Source organism: Miniopterus schreibersii, assembly GCF_964146895.1.
Source record: "Miniopterus schreibersii genome assembly, chromosome: 10".
Taxonomy (NCBI): domain Eukaryota; kingdom Metazoa; phylum Chordata; class Mammalia; order Chiroptera; family Miniopteridae; genus Miniopterus; species Miniopterus schreibersii.
This window is the reverse complement of record NC_138110.1, coordinates 2,714,660-2,732,079: the sequence shown is the minus strand read 5'-3', so window position 1 is coordinate 2,732,079 and position 17,420 is coordinate 2,714,660. Positions and strand designations below refer to the sequence as shown.

Here is a 17,420-nt window from a genome sequence, read left to right as displayed (position 1 = left end):
CCTCCCCTCCCCTCCCCTCCCCTCCCCTCCCCTCCCCTCTCTCTTCTCCTCAATAAAGTTATTCTTTCTTGGAGTTCTTTTCCAGTTCTTTTGTTACAAAGGAGAGGGGTTATAGGAAATACTCCTTTAAATATCCTGCTACAAGCAAAAGGTCAATCGTGGGACATTCGACTTGGAAACTTAACACAAAGAAACAAAAGCCCCACTTTCCCAGAAACCAGAGACGCTGGTTTTGGTTCCTCTGACTGTGCCCTACCCCCTGGTCAGGCCCTGGTCGAGGTCTGTGTTGGCAAGTGTGAGTGGCTGTGGCCATTTCATTCCCCTCCACACCCTTCCTAGGAAGCCTGCTAGATGCTTAGGAGGTCAAGGCTCAACCATCCCCACCCTGATACACCCAAGAATGGCCAGGGGGTGGGAGGGGAAGGCTGAGATGACTGAGATGAGAGTGTCTGGGACACAGTGACACAGTGACTGCAGAGTGACTCAGGAGAAGGCCCTGTGTCTGGCTCCCAGTGAGACCACAGCCCAGGATGACTTGCCACAACCAGCAGGCTCAGGCTCTGGGTTTTGGGCATGAGCTCCAGGGGCCCTCCTTCCCTGCCGTCCCTCCTGGTGCTGCTGCTGCTGCTGCAGGTGAGCGGGCTGGGACCCACGATTTGTACCTGTGATGATCTCTGTGCCGGCTCAGGGACCAGGATTGAGTGTGACCCAGCTGAGACTGGCAGGAGTGATGTTGCAGAGATCTAGCAGGGTGTGGGCAGCGAAGAGCCAGGAGTTACACAGAGGGCTCAGGCCACAGTCTGGGGGAGTGGTGAGCCAGGCTAAGGGTGCTCCATCCAAAACTGGGCTATAGCCCTGGCTGGTTGCCCTGTGGTTAGAGCGTCGGCCTGAGGACTGAAGGGTCCCAGGTTTGGTTCCAGCCAAGGGCATGTACCTCGGTTGCAGGCTTGATCTGGGCCCTGGTCAGGGTATGAGCAGGAGGCAACCAATCGGCGTGTCTCCCTCACATTGATGTTTCTCTCTCTCTCTCTCTCTCCCCCCCCACCCCCTTCCACTCTCTCTGAAAAGCCATGGAAAAAATATCCTCCAGTGAGGATTAAAAAAACAAAACTGGATCATACGCACACACCACTTTATTTACATTTATATCAACAGACACACATTTTCCACCAATTCTTCTGTCCACACTTTACGTAAGACTGAGACCGTCTCAGTTGTGTAGGTTGTTAAACAACATTCAAATGGGCACATGTTAAAGATCTTACTGGCTTTATCGAGTGATTGGTGAATCGGGCAGCGTCCTGTCTCCCGCACAGGCAGGAGCTCTGAGGGGCTGCGCAGGAGAGACTGCCACAGGCAGGGGCGGGCAGGAAGCTACGCTGGCCCAGGGCTGGCTGGCTGTGGCAAAGGCACCTGCCTTTGGGGGCGGCGGGGGTCTGTCAGGCTGCTGACCAGGTATCCAGCTTGATGGGTTTAAGAACCCACTCCTGGGAGAGGGTTGTGATTAAGCGGTACAGGTATTACGGTATTAAGCCTTCATTTGGTGACGTAGGGCTGAGCACAAGTGACTTCATTTTGGGCCTGTTGTCTCTTTACATCCCCAGTGCTTATTAAAGTGCCCGGCCCAGAGCAAGGGCTTGTTCCTTGGCACCTCGTGGGTGGAGTTAGTGTGGCGGAGGCCTGTTGGCTGTGACTTGCCTAATCTGCTTTCTGTGGAGGGGGAGAGCTGGGAGGCTATAGCCTTGCTGGTGAGTCCCCCCCGAGGGGGGAGGCAGCACAGTCCTCCGGGCAGAGGCTGTGGGGCTGGATTGGACTACTCGGCTTCCTCACCAGGTCCCTCCTCTTCTGGCTGCAGAACTGGGCTAATCACTTGACCTTGGTGCTCACCTTGGCCTAAGCTGGACTCTTCTAGGGAGCTATAAAAATCCAGACGCCCTCCCCAGAGGTTTAGATTGACCTGATGTGGGGAGGGTGGCCCGGGCCTCAGGGTTTGAACTTCACCGGCTCAGCTGTATCTTCTTCCCTCGAAAGGGGAGCTAACGTCAGTACTTACTGGGCCTGGTTGTGAGACTAAGCAGGGAAGTGCACAGCAGGGTGGGCCCAGCAATGGCCCGCTGGTGTGCCATCTGCCTGTCTGTGTCTTTCTGGCTTTCTGGCCACAGTGAAATGGTTGGCGCTATTTATTCAGTGCCCATGCTGCAACTACTTATTGGATACTTACACTTGAATAAGCACTGGGATGTAAAGTAAACGGAATAGGGGAAAATCCCTCTACGGCGCCCACCCACAGTGGAGGTGGCTCCCTGAGAGGGGCGCCCTGTTTGGCACCGGTAGCTTGGCATTGGGAGCACTTTCTTGGTCACTTTTTGCCATAGTGAGCTGTGAGTGTTCTCGCCGAGTTAGCTCTTCTAGGTCACCATTGCTTTCTACTCCCCACTCCTCTAATCTCCAAATTTGAAACTGGGACTCATTCTGCAGAGAGCTGTCACGTCTATAACCCGTCTCTTCTGAAGTCCCCACCCAGGGTGTTCATCACCCTGACAAGCAAAGACACAGCTGCGCCTCTCCTGCAGTCTCTGTCCCCTCGAGAATACTACCAAGAGCCAGACAGCTCCCGCCTGTGTGGCTGAGGCTCAAGCTGGGGAATTTTAAACACAATTTTCACGTCACTCTAGATAATGATGACAAACTGACCACATGTTGATATGAATCACATTTTTATGAAAAATAACCCTATTTTTTAAAATTCCACTTAGTTTGAGTAGTGACACTTTTGTATTTTTGCAAATCTCTTGAACGCGATATAAAAGCTGATGACTGGATTCTCCTGCTAGTCTGCATTCAGCCTATTGTAAACCTTGTTTGGTTAAAACACGTGAAAAATTCCAGACTCACTCAGATATGTATATGGAAAGGGAAGAACACAGTACTTAATAGCCCTGAATTTGACAAGTAGTTTTTTTTTAAGATTTTAAAAAATTGAGTTTTAGAGAGAGAGCAAAGGGGAGGGAGAGAGACAAACTAAGGTGTGAGAGAGAAACATGGATCGGCTGCCTCCTGCACGCCCCCCACTGGGGATCGAGCCGGCAACCTGTGCCCTGACCAGGAATCGAACCAGCAACCTTTTGGTGCACAGGATGAAACTCAACCAACTGAGCCATACCGGCCAGGGTGACAGGTAGTTTCTTAACCCTTCCTTGCAATGTGGAACATGACTGTCTGTTAATGAACTTACTCTGACATTGAAACCATCGGTCTCTTCCATTCTGGATGACTCTTACCTATGCAGGATTTTGGAATGTGATGTGTTCATCATTAGGAAACTCTTGGCTCATTCAGTCATGTAGATCTTCCAAATGTTGACACATTTTATTCCACAAGATAAAATCACATTTATGCCCTGGCTGGGTAGTTCAATTGGCTAGAACATCGTTCTGATACGCCGAGGCCGTAGGTTCAATTCCTGGTGAGGGCACATGGAAGAAGCAACCAATGATGCCTGAGTAAGTGGAGCAACAAATCGATGCTTCTCTCTCTCAAATCAATTTAAAAATCACACTTATTAATAACTCCATGGATATATCAGAAAAAACTGTTAAGTACTGGGAGAGCTGTCAAGCTCATAGGAGCAGACACACATTTTCCAAAATCCTGCTTTTTGCTTGAAAGCTTACATTTTATTATCAGCAACATGATGCTGTCCGCTGCTTTTCTTTAAGTGACAGGCTCAGCCTGTTCCCTGTCCGTCAGGCGTCTACCCGAACAACCACAGCCTGTCATCCTGTCAAGTAACTGCTGTTCCGTAGACACAGCGGCCTGGTCACTGGCCGCTAGCAATCACCCAGTGCTTCTCCCCGGGGCAGCCCGCAGGCGCAGTCCCGCTTTGTGCCCGCTTCCCACCTGGCCACGAAGTGCCAACGAGACGTCCCGTCCACTCCAGAGCTGCGGCGCAGTGAGAGCCGTAAGTTTCACCACGCCACCGTTCCGCAAGTGATTTCAACAGTTAAGCGAATGCACCAACGGCTTCATTCTTAAATGCACTGGAATTTTTTCTGTCTTCCTGTCTCTCTCCTGCCTGTGCACGGGGAGGAAGACTCGTGGCAGCTAGCGAAGCCTGGGGCCTTTGCCTTCCCTGGGGCTGAGGCTCCAGCAGTTTCCACACCGGCGTCCTGTGCTCTCAGTGCAGGCCTCCCAGTATTATTATGAGTGGTTGGCCTGTGGACTCTCTGATAAGGTCGGGGAGACTGGTGAGGGATGCTCTGCAAACTGCTGCTTCAGACAGTTTCTGTTGGGTGTGGGTGTTACCAGCGTGGCATTTTTTTTGGTAATAACTAACGACTGGAAATAACCTAAATGTCCATCCCCAGGAGCATGGATGAATCAATCATCCTCTATTCATTAGTGAACTGCTATACGGCAGTGAAAATGAATACCCTGGAATTATGAGTGTCAACACTCACATGCCTACACATGCGCATGAGCACACACAAACATATGCACACACACAGACATGCATGCATGCACACACACATGCACACACACAACACACATGTTCAGTGTTGGTTTTGACAGAAACTTCAGATGTCTTTCATTCTCTACAGTTTTACTGTATATGTGTGCGTGTGTTTTGAGGGGGTGAAGGTTGTTGAGATATAAAATAATAAATAATCCTCAATGTAAGTCATTATGTACTAAGTTCTATTATTTTATTGATTACTATAAGATAAAGTCCAAAAATAGGAAAGAACAAAACAGAAAAAGCCCACTGGAATCCCACAACCCATTACCACCTGGTGCATTTCACAGGTGCACACATCAACGTGTCTGTGCTGGGCCTGGGCAGACAGCGTGACCCCACCTTTTCATTTCATGGCTGTAAATGTCCCTACCATTGGTAGCAGGAGGGCAGAAGTCTCTGGTTAGTTCTGTATTTACACAAGATAAGTGGTAATTATGAACTGAGACATCAAGAACAAGGAATTATATTGTTCAAACTAAATGCAGTTCTTTCCTCCCCCTAATTCTTCATGATTTGTGTTTGTTCCTGATTCTGATAAGTACATTCCCTACTAATTAATGTCATTTCTATTTTTAAGGTCAACCTCATCAACAGCTTCCGGCAAGAAAATGATGACCTTACTCATCAAAGGAAGGTGGGTTTGGAAGTCAGCTTCTTTATAAACCAAGCGAGGCTCCACTTCGCTGGGGGACTGGGTTGCAGTTGTGCGTGGTCAGGGTCCTGGTGATGTTTGGCTGGCAGAAATGACTTAGTAACTGGATGTGGGCTTTTAGAATCTGACGGGCTGCCAAAGGATCGCAGATGGTGCTTTGATGTCTAATTAGAATATGAGCAATCTGCGAACATCAGAGATCAGCCCGAGGCAGATCCACGCCATTTTCTTTTTTGTGGGAACAAAAGAGTGGACTGAATACTTCCAGTGTGACTGCGGCACCCAGGGCTGCCGACTCGTGCCCACCCCCACGCTCCGGCCACCTTGGGCCATTTCCTTCCTCATGTTCTTGTGGTCAACTCACTTCCTAATTCAGTCATTTTTTTAAAGTACATTTTTATGGATAAAAATTAATGTGACAATAAACTAGGTTCATGTGTAGTAAGTAGACGGTAACTGTGAAACACACGTGATATAAACACAACCGCGCTGTTAAATTCTATCTACAGTCTCTTGCTTGACAAATCTCTGACCCTAATGCTGAGTCTATGTCTCGCTCTTTCTGTCTTGGTTACAAGGAGATCAGTAGAAAGAGAGGTTGTAAAGCCGGGCCAGGCATGGCTCAGCGGTTGAGCATCGACCTAGGATCCAGGCGATCAGGGTTCGATTCCCGGTCAGGGCACATGCCTGGTTGCAGGCTCAATCAATGACTCTCTCATCATTGATGTTTCAATCTCTCTCTCTCCCTCTCCTTTCCTCTCTCTGAAGTCAATAAAGATATATTAAAAAAAAAAAAAAAAAAAGAGAGGTTGTAAGGACCCATCAGCCCTGAATGGCGACTTCTCCTCAACGATTTCAGACAGAGAGGGAGGGAGCAACTTCTCCCTCATTCCACTACTTGCACGTCTGCTACAGGACAGGCGTAAGCACACAGTTGGCAGTGACCTTCACTGCTATGTCTCCATCGCCCCTAAAATGATCCCGTGGGTCCTGGGGAGTCTCTGGGTGGCACATGCCTCACGATTTAGGAAACTCTGCGGTTAGGGAGCAAACAGGCACGTGGCATTTCTAAGCATCAGAGGCTGCTGTGAGGATGAGAAAGGCCGTGTCACGGGCCAGCCCAGTGCCTGCCAGCACCTCCCGCTTCCTGCTAATCACTGTTACCCTCTCTCCAGGGAGAGAGCCACCCACCTCTGCGGCGATACAAGAGAAGATGGGTTGTCACCACCTTGGAACTGGAGGAAGAAGACCTCGGGCCCTTTCCCAAATTTGTTGGAGAGGTAAGGCAGCTGCTCTTTCCCTGGGAAAGGCCACCACTGTCCCCTGGATTAAGCAGGGCCTGCATGTGCCAGTGAGGCCAGGTGGCCGGGTGCGAGGGGGGACAGTGCTCTGTGCTCGCCATGCCTCCTCTGCCGAGTGGGTGACTCCTCCGTGGAGTCTCGTTGAGAAAGCCGGGGTCATGTATGGCAACGGGCTGGTTAATTCCAGCCTGTAGGTCTGAGTTATTTGGCCAAGCAGAGTCTTTTTTAAAAAAATTCATTATTTTAAAATAACTAAAAATAAGGAGACTGTAGTTACCAGAAACTGGGAGGTAGGGGCAAAAGTGAGATGAAAATAAAAAAGGAAAGTAGTCCAGTGGTTGCCAGGGCTGGAGGGAGGGAGTCATGGGGGGCGTTTAATGGGGACAGAGTGTCACTTTTGCAAGATGAAAAGAGCTCTGGAGATGATGGTACTGAAGGCTGCACAGTATGAATGTATTAATACCACTGAACTGTGCACTGAAAAATGGTTAAGATAGTAAATTTTATGCTGTGATTTTATCACAATAAAGAAATTAGAAAAAATTGGGAGATTGTATTAAAAGTTCTGCCTTCTATAGACTTTTAAAAAACTGTAAGATCTGACCATATGGAGCCCATTCTCACATGGCAGCAATCAGATGGGGCTTGAGGAACCCACAACATCCCAGTCCCCACTGCTCCCTACTGTCTCCCTCACTCTGAGACTGAGGATCAACTGAAGCACCAAAGACGACACGTGGTGATGCTGGAATGCCAGAATTCTTACGCTTGGCCCATGCCATTTATTTCCACCACCTTTCTGGCCGTGATGGGCCTCTGAGTGTCACACTGAGTGACTGAGTCCCCTACAGCCTGACATTCTATGATTCCTAGAACAAAATGAGGAATAACTCATTTTTAAAATGTTTATAAAAATAGTATATGCCTACTATAAAAACCATCTATAGGAAGTTTTCAAGGTTCAGTGGTTAAAAGTGTGAACTCCCAAGAGTCGGGGAGTTCCTGTCCAGACACCCCAATCCTTCCTCTATTAGAGGCCCTCGCCGCTTCCTTGTGGACACAGTGCAGTCAGTGACTATGCTACCTGCAGGGCGGATCCCAGATTACACAGGTCAGGATGAGTGAGGCGCACAGAGCGGGCTCACTCGGAGCTCTTCCTAAATGTCAGCCTGGACGGCAGCCACTACTCAGGAGCTGGCAGGTATTCTGTCAGGCACTGCTCCAGATCCACCACGGGCATCTGTGTTAGCAGATGGGGTCGCGCTCCGCCTGCTGCCCCGCGGGCGGCCTCTCCTGCTCCGCCGTGTGTCCCCCTGTTTCTGGGGCAGAGTGTGGACATACGAGCCCCGAGCCCTGTGACGGGGCGGCGTCCAGCGATCCTTCCCATGTGGATGCACACTGGTGTTGCTTCCAGCTCTCACTGTTCATGGTCAATGTGTTCCTCGTCTTTGCATCTTTGGGATCCGCTTATTTCTTTGGGACAAGCCCTCACATGGTTGTGGGTGCAGCCCCTCACTGCAGCCTCTGGGCCTCGGCCTGGCACCGGTTTATGCTCATTACTTTTTCATTTTTCTGTCCTTCCGGCTGTTCAGTAACATGTCTAATCACACGGCACTGATGTATTTAACCAGTGGGCCGGGTGTGGGTGAGTGCCCAGAGATTGGTTTGTTTTCTGTGGAAGACCATGAGAATGGAAAGATGTATGTTCACCGCCCTGTTGACCGAGAGACAACGCCGTCTTTCCCGGTGCCTAGACCCGATCTTGTACCGCGCTGGCAGGAATCGCGTCTGTGGCGAGCACGCTAGCTGTGTGCCGGTTCTGGGAGGCGGGCGTGTTACACGCCGTGGTGAGCTTCAGAAGGGTACACGGGACCCAGGTTAATTTTGTAATCTTTAGTTTGGACTTTGGCTTTGTAAGGATTTCTGCAGTCCTATGAACTGCTACACCCCTCCGTCTGCTGACCAGAGTCCCCACAGATCAGGGTCTCTGGGGCATAAAACAGGCAAATTCATCCTTTGAAGACCCACAGTTGAATTCTAAGGAGAGAGGCACAGACAGACCCCCTGGGTTGCCAAATAGCTGATGAGCGAGCAACTGTACACCTAGGGACAGAGTCTTAGTGTGGATCCAGGTGTTCTTTATGATTTCATCACCCAACGCCACAGGCCACTGTGAAGTTGAAATTCAGGTACAAAATCAGGAAAGGGAATTAGAAAGTGAAATGCCCGAATCGCAGGCAGGTGGATCACGTACAACCCAACCTTCTAGGAAGATCTTAGCATGTTGGCTTTTGTTCTGTTTTGCCTTCTGCTGAAAAGCAGGCTTGGTTCTCTGCCTGCTGGCTACACATTAACACCTTGGCATGGAAAGGTGTTAACATCAGAGAGAATTGATGTATGCAGTTTTTCTCCCATGATCTCAAAATATTTATATACATAAGAAAGTATATACCCCTAACTCACTGACAGGTCTGCATCTCTAACTTTTAAACAGGCGGAAAGTTTCCCCGAACTCTAGGTCTTCTCCATGCTCCACAGAACCTGCAGGGCCTGTAAGAGAAGAAGAGCAGAGGTCACAGGGGACCCTGGGACAGTGCTTCCCAGTCTGCGATGAGTGCAGACCACCCGGGGTCTGGTTATGACGCAGATCCTGGCTCAGCAGGGGGCGGGGCCCGAGACTGCCCTTCTCACAGGCCTCACATGCTGAGGACGGAGGACCTGGAACGGACAGTTGTGGCGACCTGTGCAAGGGTGGAAATCTTCCGGCTGTAACAAAAGGCTAGAGCCCTTTCCACGTGCAGAAAACATCCCTGTCGCTTCTTTTCTCTCTTGTGATTCTGACGGTTATTTGATTAGTGCCACCAAGCCAAAGGCCCTGCCACATTAACAATTCTCTGCTTCCCAGGTTTACTTCAATGTTGTGAATCGCTTGACAGGAGAGATCGTGGACAGTTCCTTGACCTTCAGCATCAGGATCAGCGACATGAACGATCACGCAGCGCAGTTCCCTGAGGAGAATTCAGTGTCAGTGTGAGAGAACCACGCAGCAGGTGCGTGCGCGGGCCCCAGGCTGCCTTCCTCCCTGTGCCCTGAGACTCTCCTGCCTGACACTGTGGCCCCGACACTGTGGCCCTGAAACTGCGGGGTACTTGCTCCCAGCTGCCATCAGGGAGGTAGTTCCCTGTCCGCATCCTGAGGGCCCAGGCCCTGGATCAGAGCGAGTGCCTGAGGTCTGCAGCCTCAGGCTGTGCTGATCCCGCTGGAAGGGCCACATGTAAATACGGATCTAAATCAAGGCCCGGTGCCAGGAGGGAAAGGCAGAGCTGGGTGGTGAGTTCCCGCACATGGCTGTGAATTTCTCTCCAGGAAGGCATCGAGTCTGAGTTACAGATTCTGAGTCTTTAAGCCAAACCACTCCTAGTAGAATGTGCATCTATTTTAGTAACAAAAGGCATTATTTAGTTTGTGAAATGGTCTTTAGAAAACTTGAAAAATTCCGAGAAATGAAAACTGAAATAGAAAGCGTCTTTAATACCATCAGTAGAGAGAAGTACCATTACTGTTTTAGTTTCTATCCTGTCAGCAGTTTTCTTTGCATTTTGTGAGTGTGTATGCACAGTTATACTTGTGTGTATATATTCACAGATTTTATATATAATTTCAAATGCATATTGTTGTATGTACATACATTTAAAAAATCATCATAGTAAAAATGTATATGGGTAAGTATTAAATATTTACAAATATAGGGGCTTGCTTATTTATGTTTACTCATGAATTTTCTATTTGTAATCTAACAGTATCCTACAGTATCCAGTAGTGAAATATTTTATTTTATGGATGTGTTTTAAGGTATTTCACTAACCTCCTATTGTTGGACATTTGTGTTTTGTTGCCACTCTTCATGTTCATAAAATATGCTCCAGTGAACATATCTGAGCTAAGTCCTGTCCCATCCAAGCACATTGACTTGGTATAGATTCAGGAGGTAGAGACGCTTGTGTGAACTGCACCGTTTGTGTTCCGATTTAGGGGCCCCCAGCAGCGGGGCAGTGACGGTCCCCCGACTGCAGGCTCGAAGGCTTGGGCAGGCTTCCTGGCCCTTTCCGCCCCCCTCCCTTTGCCCACCTCCGTTAGTGTGATTCTGTGTTCTTCCTGATTTTAACCTGTCCATTCTGTATTAAGAGTGCCTGTGTCTGCCATGTACATCTCAGATGTGCTCTCCTGGGCGATCATTTCCTTTTAAATTTTGTCTGTAGTTTGTCACACATTTAAAACCTATCTATCAGCTCTGACCTTTAAGTGTTCTGCTCTTGCAGTCATAATCTTGACTGTAAATACGCCTCTTTTGTCATGTCTGGTCTCTCTACAGTTTGATTTTGTATTAAAATATATCAGCTATTCTGGGGTACACCCCAATGCCGGTCAGCAAAGCACCACCCTCCTACGTCTGATAAGCTACCTTTGGCCAATAGTAACAATTTAAAAATTCTTTCCAGGTCAACCTATTTTTCAGATGTTAACCATTGATTTGGATCAAGAAAATACTCCAAATTCTCAAGTCCTTTACTTCCTTGTTTCTCAAACACCATTACTGAAGGACAGTGGCTTCGAGATCGACCGTGACAATGGAGGAATATGACTCTTGGGCTGCTTAGATTATGAGGTTATATGGTTTTTATTATTTCACAATGAAATGCTTGTCTCTGAGCCAGGACACAGCACTGCCATTGCCAGTGGGAAACCCTCTGGTGGGCTTGCTATTGAAATTCTCAAATGGGATGTCTCCTTATTAACATTTCCCTTCCTGCATCCAGAGGGCTTGACTTCCCTTTTCTTCCCCACACAGATGGCTCCTAGGTTTACACTTCTAATCAGAGCGAGGGACTGCGGGGAACCACCGCTGTCAGCCACCGCCACGGTTCACGCCAGTGTGCAGGAAGGCAACCACCACAGGCCCACGTTCACCCGGCAGGACGTAAGGTCCCCACCTGCCGCCTCCAAGTCCCAGTCCCGACATGAAGGCCCAAGCCCTAGGTGCAGTCCTACTGAGGGAGTCCCCATATCACCCTACATGCAGTTCTCCAAAATCACATAAACTAGAGCCACGAAGTGACCATATGAGTAGAGAATCACCTGATTTAGTCAAATGGGCTTGCATTTTTTACTACTTTGTGCCAAAATTGTGCTCAGAAGTTTTATGTGCATGATTTCATTAACAGTGTTGGTTGTGTGAGCCTTGTTTCCAAGGTCTTCTCCAGCTTGGTGAAAGCTGTGTCCTCAAAAGCAAGGCTGAAAGAAACAAACCCTGGTACTTGGATGAGCTCCTCTAGAAAAACTGTCTCATCCCCAGAAGTATCAAGTAGCAATCTGTTCTAAAGATCTGTTTAGAACTGATCTAAGTAACTACATGAGTTCTGTTTTAGGAGAACACTAGGATTCTTGGGCAGCTTAAACTAGGATGTATTATCACTTTTAAAATTCTTAGAGAAATGGTGCATCGCACTGGACTGAAGAGTACATACTTTTAAAGTCGCTCAGCTGTGTCAGCTGGAGGCACCAAGTTACAGGGACATGGCACCAGGATTTGTTACCGATGCTTGTTCTGCTGCGTCGGGCAGTTTCAAGTCCCTTGAGGTTAAGTGAAACAACAAGAGAAACGCCCAGGCTGGGAGGGCTGTCTACTTTCCTGCTCTTTTTTTCTGCATTTCTTCATCTCCGTGACGTGGACACGGTGACTGCCTCTCTCAGTACAAGATCCAGGTTCCCAAAGGCCGAGTCAGCCCAGACGTGCTGCGTCTCCAGGTCCAAGACAGTGACTCGCCTTTCACATCAGCTTGGACAGCAAAATTCAACATATCCAATGGCAATGAAGACCGACATTTTGACATTCTGACTGACCCTGAGACCAACGAAGGAATCTTGCATGTTATCAAGGTAAAGCCACAGGAACGTACACAGGCTGGGTGGCCAAGTATGCTGAGATAGAAGCTGGCCTAGGTGACCACGCCGTGTCTGGAGTGCCTGAGGCACCTAGCCAGGGGCAGAGCTGGGCCAGGACTTCCACAGTGCGCCCTTGGCCCTTCCCCTCCCTGGCTCCTCCCACCAAATTAATATCGATATTAAAAGTTATTTTTTATAAGACTACGTACTTTGACATTTCATATTTTTAGACAAAATTCAATAGATTTACATAGGCCCTAAATGTTTTTTTCTGATGTGATAAAAAATATCTAAAACATTTTCTCTATCCCTGAGTTCATGTGTTTCATTCTGAATCTAAATAAATAAGAACATTTGTGCAAACCCCAGAGAGTATCACGGCTCTGGCACTTGGGCTGCCGTGCCTAATGGGGAGCCGGCCCTGCAGCGAAGGGTTGCTGTCTCTACTGACAAGGACACCAGAGCCCAGAGAGTTTGGGTCATTCTCGGGAAGTCACACATCTAGAGTAGGGTTGTGACTGGGGCAGTCTGACTCCAGGGCCTTTAGTGTTAACTGCTCTCAGCTGGACCCTAGGGTGACCAGTGTCTCTGGTGCAGTGCAGGGGAGTGAACCTAGGGTCAGGCTGGGGTGGAGTCTGGGGTGGGGAAGACCTCCTGCCTGTCAGTGTCACCAGTTCCCAGGTGACGACCCACGTGCCTGGGGCTGAAATGCCCACGTATCGGAGCCTTTCTGTCCTTTTAAGTCACTGACCACCTTGTGCCCTGAATAACTGCGGTCGTTAATATGTATATTTCCTCCAGGCCCCTGATTTATTTTGCAGCAGGGCTGTCACATTAATGTTTCATTAGGTTACAGTTTTTGTTGCATTTTTCATTACCCCCGACAGATGGTGGCTCTTTCCCGCCAGCATGGGGGGGACTGCAGACATGGTTTGACAATGAGCTGATGGCTGCCTCTTGATCATACCAAAGACAAGGTGAATAGTGAGTGAAGTGCAAAGCCACAGGCTCCGGGTCCCCTGGCCGGGCAGCAGGTGCCAATGGAAGCCTCTCTGCGGGCCTGCAGGCTTTGGATTACGAAACTCACCCGCGGCGGAGCCTTGTCGTTGCCGTGGAAAACGAGGAGATGCTCTTCCACCGTGAGGGGGGCGAGCTTCGGAAGCCCAGGGGGAGGCAGTGGCCAGCGCCATGGTGAGCGTGCAGGTGACAGGCCCCAAGGACCCGCCGGCCTTTCACCCCAGCAGCTTCACCGTCAGTGAGGTCGAAGGTGCCAGGCCTGGAACGCGTGTGGGAAGTTTTAATGCTACAGACCCAGACAGCAGCCAGTTAAGGTGAGAGGGGGAAAGAGAAAGGTGGCTGTTGAAAAACAAGCTCCTTCGGTGCGATGTTGAGGTTGCTCTGTCTCAGCTATGAAACTTCTAGAAGCCCCAGGCTCCCGTTCAACGCCTTCTTCCTCCCACGGTGCTCTCTGACCCCACCAGGCTGGACTCACTTGCTCATTTCCCTTCGCACTATAGTCTTTTTCTTGTCTTAGAATAATTGCTCGTGTGTTTCCATCTCCCTGTTTACCAAAGGGTGTGAACTGGCAGCTCCCTGGCTTCTGGGGAGCAGAAGTGTTTTTAAAAACTGTGGTAAAATGTATATGACATAAGTTTACCACTTTAAGCACTTTTCAGTGTATGGCTCAGAGGCATGGAGCACAGTCACAGTGCCCTGCAGCCCACACTGCCACCCACCTCAGAACGCTTCTCCTCCTGTACAACTCATGCTCTGCCCCCTTTAAAAACAGCCCCCGTCTCCGCCACCCTCGGCCCCTGGGCCACCCTTCTACGCTCTATCTCTGTGGATGTGGCGACTCTCGGTCCCTCATAGAAATGGAATCACACAGTATGTGTCTCTTCTGTGACGCCTGTTTTGTGTAGCATGATGTCCTCGAGGGCCACCCATATGCAGCGTGTGGTAGGGTTTCCTTTCTTTTGAAGGCTGAATAATACAGGCTGGGGCAAAGCAGGTCTACAGTAGTGAGGATGGGAAACTGTGATACATGGACTCCTGGGGAGGGAGAGTTGCTGACCTTTCCCAATGAGATGGGGGGAGGGGGGACTTCCCTACTCTGGCCCTGTGGGGGGCCTGCTGCTCTCCCAGTGCTGGCTCTGGGTGCGGGAAGTTCCCCTGCAGCACCCTCAGCAGGCAGCTGTGCTTGGCAATCCAACATGGGTCCAAGGGTGCCATCCATTCTGACGGGCCTTGGGGGATTCCAGAGAGCTGGGGGCGCTCCCTAATTAGAGTGGCGCCAGGTGCACACAGATGAGGGGATGTGGAAGGCCATGTGGGATGCCCATCACCCATATTGGAGCCCTGTGAGCTCCGGGGGAAATGGCCCTGTGCTTCCCCTGCACACGAAGGCTGCTTTTCACGTTAAGCTACCAGCACCCACAGGCAACTGAAGGTGGTTCCTTTCCAGAAGAAGCGTTTTCCCTTGGTGGGCAAGTTACATTCTGTCCAACAAGGACCCCACACTCAATATGCAGAGATGTTGACTCGACGTTTGAAGAGTAGTCTTCAATCTGTTCCTTCACCAATTCAGTGACCTTCTAACTTCACCATTGTCATCTCAGGATTCCTGTGTGACTTGTGATGGGAATTGTGTCTGCTGTGACCAATTCTGATTTGACTCCTGATGTAACTTTGTGACTTTCAAGACTGCATGTTTCCTTCTTTGAGGTATAAGCTGGTCCATGATCCTGCCAGCTGGGTCACGGTGGACGCACGCTCGGAGCAGTTGTCACCAGGCAGCAGGTTGACCGAGAGTCCCCTCACATGAACGATAGCTGTGGACGCTGTTGATGACGGTAGGTGTTTACTGCAAACTGAGGGAAAGTGTTTCCTTGCTCCTGAGGGAACATGACACCGATGAGTCTTCCAGCACAAATGGGAAAAATGCAAGCCTTTCATCCCTGTGCATGTATGCCAGTGGTTATTTTTGATGATAATTCTTGAAATGGCAAACCGGGGACCAATGCTGGGAAAGGTGGAGGGCAGTCCCTCAGAGGAGACGTCACACCCATGAGGAAGAGCAGCCAGACCAGCGCCTTCCACCTGCCCGAGGCGCTCTGGCCCTCCGTCAAGGCCAAGGCGTGAGAGGCAGCCGTCGGGCTCCTGCACCGGGAACGGCTTATAAGCTCAGCTAAATGCGACCGCTTGGGACAGATTTGTCATAAACCCTGGTGGGTGGTTTTGTGAGCGTGTTTCAACACTTTTCTCTATGAGCCCCAAGGCTGAGGTTTAAACCTGCCAGGGCATGGAGCAGAATAAATAACACTTTCAGGTAACTGCAGTCATTGTATTTGAGGACGTGTGTGAATTCAAACCCCGGTTCTGAGGGATGTGCAGCCCTGTGCCCTGTGTGAGTCAGTCAGCAGCCTTGGTTAGGAAGCCAGGGAGTCCATGTTTCCAATCAGTCTTAGGTGAGAGGAAGAAAGGGGGTCCTTCTTCCAGGGACTTAGAAATGTAAGACAGTGGGACCCCAAGTACCCACTGCCCGGTGTCCCCAGTGGTAACATCACAACCAGGTCGCTGCTGTGGACACAGTCCAGAAACAGATTACGTCCACCCTCACGCCACACCCGATTTCCTCCATTCCACCCTTCGTAAGAGCTGGTGTACCCGGCATTTTATGTGTTTGGTTGGACCTGCAGATGAGTGAGGTGGTGTTTTGTTAACTCGCCCTAAGCAGACGCTCCGACTTTAGAAAAGGGGCAACAGGCAGGCCTCGCGCCTCCGGAGAACTCACACCGCTAAGAGGGAAATGGTTTCGGTGCTCCGCGGGGTCGTTCTTTTCCTGAGGCGGAGTCCCCCTTTTCCAGGGGCTTGTGTGCATGGAATAGGCCTTTAATTGAGAAGCAACCCTTTCCTGAATCCCCCAAGGCCACCCGCCGCAGACAGGGACAGGGACCCTGACGCTCTTCCTGTCCGACATCAATGACAACGCCCCAACTCTCCATCCCCGCCCTCAATCCCTGGAGGTCTGCGAATCCTTGGTGCCCAAGCCCCTCCTCGTCGAGGCAGAGGACAGCGACCTGGAGCCCTACTCGGACCCATTCACATTCGAACTGGACACTACCTGGGGACATGCAGGAGACACGTGGAAAGTGGGAGAACATTGGGGTGAGTGTGTTTAGGGGCCAGGGGTAAGAGACTAAAATGCCAGAAACCTGACTCAGGCTCAAGACAAAAAGGGATGTACTGGCTCATGTAGCAGAGGACCAGGCAGGCCTGTGTACCAGCAGATGTGTCTAGGTACTCTGGCCACCCTTGGACATTGCCTTTCCCTACCTTGGCTTGGCCTTTCTCTGGGCTCCTTCATTTTCAGGCAGGTCCTCCTCTGGGGGCCAAAGGGTGGCTACTGGGTGTCCCTGAGACTCATCCTGGTACCTGGCAAGAATACTTGTATCACTGCATGGCTTGGGTCACCTGCCCTGCCAATCACCGTGAGTAGGAGAGGGAAGGAGATACACTTACTGGCTGGTACTGAGCCCACACCTGAACCTGGCTGGTGGGCTTGGCCTCCCCTGACTCCCATGGGCTGGGAGTTCAGGAGTATGGGCTTCTCTACAGAACTGGGGTGCTGCTACCAGGAGGAACCACTGGCATTGGCCATCAGTATTCTCCTGTGAGTGGTCTGTAGCACCAGAGCTTGTTTTTCTCTGTGTGTATAGTTCCCAGGCCCAGGGGGTGGTAGAGTACTGGCCCTTTCCCCAAGAGGTCTGGCCTTGCTCTGGCTCCTGGGAGCGGATCTCCAAGCCCTTGGCATGTCCTGCCTGAAAAAGGGTTTACCTGGGAGTCTGGGGCCATCAACAGGAACAGTGTGGCTCAGGGTGGGGCTTTGGGTCACATGGGCAGCCAACCAGGCCGATAAGACCAAGTCTGATAAGGACTCTGGATGCCTCACTCGGGTGGCTTTCCTGGCTGGCAATGTTCCATGGGTGTTGTCACTCATCGATGA

At 50.2% G+C, this 17,420-nt stretch overlaps 1 protein-coding gene across 1 annotated transcript in view; it reads left to right on the top strand.

Annotated features, from left to right (window-relative positions):
- Nucleotides 1-573: 573 nt before the first annotated feature.
- Nucleotides 574-17,420, top strand: part of CDH26 (cadherin 26) — a gene marked incomplete at both ends in the record, with an annotated part of 28,144 nt that continues 11,297 nt past the window's right edge. Inside the window, 17 exon segments of the mRNA XM_081149249.1 lie at nt 574-633; nt 5,097-5,186; nt 6,347-6,451; nt 8,057-8,218; nt 9,378-9,483; nt 9,486-9,510; nt 9,512-9,522; nt 10,972-11,111; nt 11,115-11,138; nt 11,322-11,450; nt 12,224-12,409; nt 13,482-13,581; nt 13,584-13,746; nt 15,140-15,186; nt 15,189-15,246; nt 15,248-15,267; nt 16,343-16,582. Of these exon segments, the coding sequence (XP_081005375.1) occupies nt 574-633; nt 5,097-5,186; nt 6,347-6,451; nt 8,057-8,218; nt 9,378-9,483; nt 9,486-9,510; nt 9,512-9,522; nt 10,972-11,111; nt 11,115-11,138; nt 11,322-11,450; nt 12,224-12,409; nt 13,482-13,581; nt 13,584-13,746; nt 15,140-15,186; nt 15,189-15,246; nt 15,248-15,267; nt 16,343-16,582 (1,666 nt within the window).